Here is a 2,266-nt window from a genome sequence, read left to right on the forward strand (position 1 = left end):
TATTTGTCTTTTAAAATCATGTGCAGATGTGAGCATGTCACCTGGTTTGTCTCCTCAGGATGAAGGAGTGGGAGAGGATCGCATAGTGAGAGAGATGAAGCTGACTCTGCCGCAGGGCATGGTGATGGCCTATAAGATGAAGCCGCTGGTTTTCAAGGAGAAAGGCTGGGGTAAGCAGAGGCTGAAGGGGGCAGGTGCGGAGGGGTCTGCTTCTCCTGTGAAGTGATGAGAAGCGAAAGACCATCGACAGGCAGCCTTGTCTTCTCCACCTGGTCAGAGAGGAGAAGCAACATTTCTCAGCTGTGTGGAGCACACACACAGCCACCCACTTACAGCCACCTCCAATCATGGCTCGACCGAAATGTTGCTGTGGGGAGTTGCAGAGACAGTCTCCTACATGGATAGAAACAGTGCCCACAAGGAGGCATCCCTAGCCCTGGGCCAAGCATGGCTCTCATCCCAACGCTTTCTATTCAAGGTCCCACCACCTCCCTCGGCAGCTCAACTGGGAGAGCTGCAGAGTCCGCCCAGGTTACCCATAACCCCTCGTAAAGCCCATAATATATCCACACAGGCACAAACAGCAGTGCAGGTGCCATGCCCCGACAACACGATGCAGAATTTTACCTACGACTCTCGCTCCGTCACTAGCCTCGAAGTGCAGTTTCCCATACACTGTTGTGGTTCTGACTCCACGTGGGAGAACCATTAGCATCAAAGAGCAAGTGCACACCAGGACAGAACAATGAGCACTGCAGACACGACCAGCTCAGAGCCCTGGCTTCTCCCTTCCCCAGTGCTGTGTCCCAGGTAGAGGTCAGCCTGATATGGCTGAGATCCATCTCCTCAGAGATCGGGGGTGCCCTCACACACATATCAAACTCACTCACTCTCTCTCTCTCTCTCTCTCTCTCTCTCTCTCTCTCTCTCTCCCCCACCCCCACCCACCCACTCCTTACTGTAGAATCTTTGCTAGAATGTCAGGTCAAGGAAGGGCCCTGCTGTGAATAATCTCTTTCAGTGGTAATAGATAGAATGAAGCTGAACTCTCCAGCTGTGTGGGATCAGTGGCTCAATTCCATCTTGAAAAATGTTTTTTAAGTGCTGGCAAGTGTGCATGAACTAAATGAGGTTAGATTTTGACAGAAGGCTGACCGCACCACAGTGTCTGCAAGTCATGTCCTGCCCACGAGTGAGGGCTCATCTGTTTGTACAGTTCTGGCCTCAGGGTGACTTACAATGACCCAGTGCAGTAAACATTCCATTCCATGAACTCATTTAATCCTCATAACAAACTGGAGAAGAAAATAAAGTGCAGAGCTGTTCAAGAATTTGCCTGAGCCCTTGCTGTGTAACTTTGAAGAAAATCAGAAGCCCTCTGTCACCCATCTGACCTATGAAATGGAAATGAGTCCATCTCCCCAGATGTGATGGAGTTAAATGTCTGTCAACGTGACTAACACAAATTTGTCTTCACACTCTCCAGTTCCCCTGGGTCCTCCCCGCAACCTGACAGCAAGATCAGGTCTCTGCCGTCTCACGAACTCCTCACCCACGTGTCCCCTCCACTGTCCCCTCTTCCTACACACTTTCTCCTCACAGCCAAATTCTTTAGAGAATCTCTTACACTCTGTATTCACTCATTCCCTGGCATCCATGCCTCAGCCACTGCGGTCTGTGTCCCCCAGTGAATATACTCTGTCTTGTCACCAGTGACCATGCACTAGATGACTCCCTCCTAGGAGCTCTCTTCTCCCCGGATACTAGGACACCAGGATCTGTGGGGTCTTTTTTTATGGTAGTTTCTACTCTGTCTCCTTCATGGGCTCCTGTCCCCTGCCAGACACTTAATCGTTGGTGTTAGGCAAGTCTCAGACCTTCCCACGTTCTTTACATTAAATATGACGTCACCCAGCAAGATGGCAAGACTTGGAGTGGACACGTGAGGGGGGAGACGCCAGGGGAGTAGACGAAGGATGACAGGTAGATGATCGTACAGGAAGAGGGAGGAAGCGGATTTCCTTTTCCCGCTGAAGGCAGGTCTCTGACTGGGTGCGTAAGGATTATGCCAGGTGCTTGTTTAAAACACAGGTTCTAGATTCCTTTTTAGGGAGTCCGAGTCAGAAGATATGGAGCGAGGTTGGGATCCTGAGTTTCAGCAAGCATCCCGGTTGGTTCTGAGGCAAGGGGTGCCCAGGTCACCCTGAGAAAAGCTGCCACAGATGGCCTGGGGGCCACAGGTGTGGGGTGTGAGAGCCTCCAGCAG

General features: G+C 51.3%; 1 protein-coding gene across 1 annotated transcript in view; it reads left to right on the top strand.

Moving 5' to 3' along the window:
• Nucleotides 1-2,266, top strand: part of LOC105301254 (gasdermin-C) — a 27,594-nt gene that overhangs the window by 19,281 nt on the left and 6,047 nt on the right. Inside the window, exons 4-5 of the mRNA XM_023519703.1 lie at nt 27-170; nt 2,092-2,170. Of these exons, the coding sequence (XP_023375471.1) occupies nt 27-170; nt 2,092-2,170 (223 nt within the window). The remainder of the gene's footprint in view (nt 1-26; nt 171-2,091; nt 2,171-2,266) is intronic.

This window comes from Pteropus vampyrus, unplaced genomic scaffold (assembly GCF_000151845.1).
Source record: "Pteropus vampyrus isolate Shadow unplaced genomic scaffold, Pvam_2.0 Scaffold232, whole genome shotgun sequence".
Classification (NCBI taxonomy): Eukaryota; Metazoa; Chordata; class Mammalia; order Chiroptera; family Pteropodidae; genus Pteropus; species Pteropus vampyrus.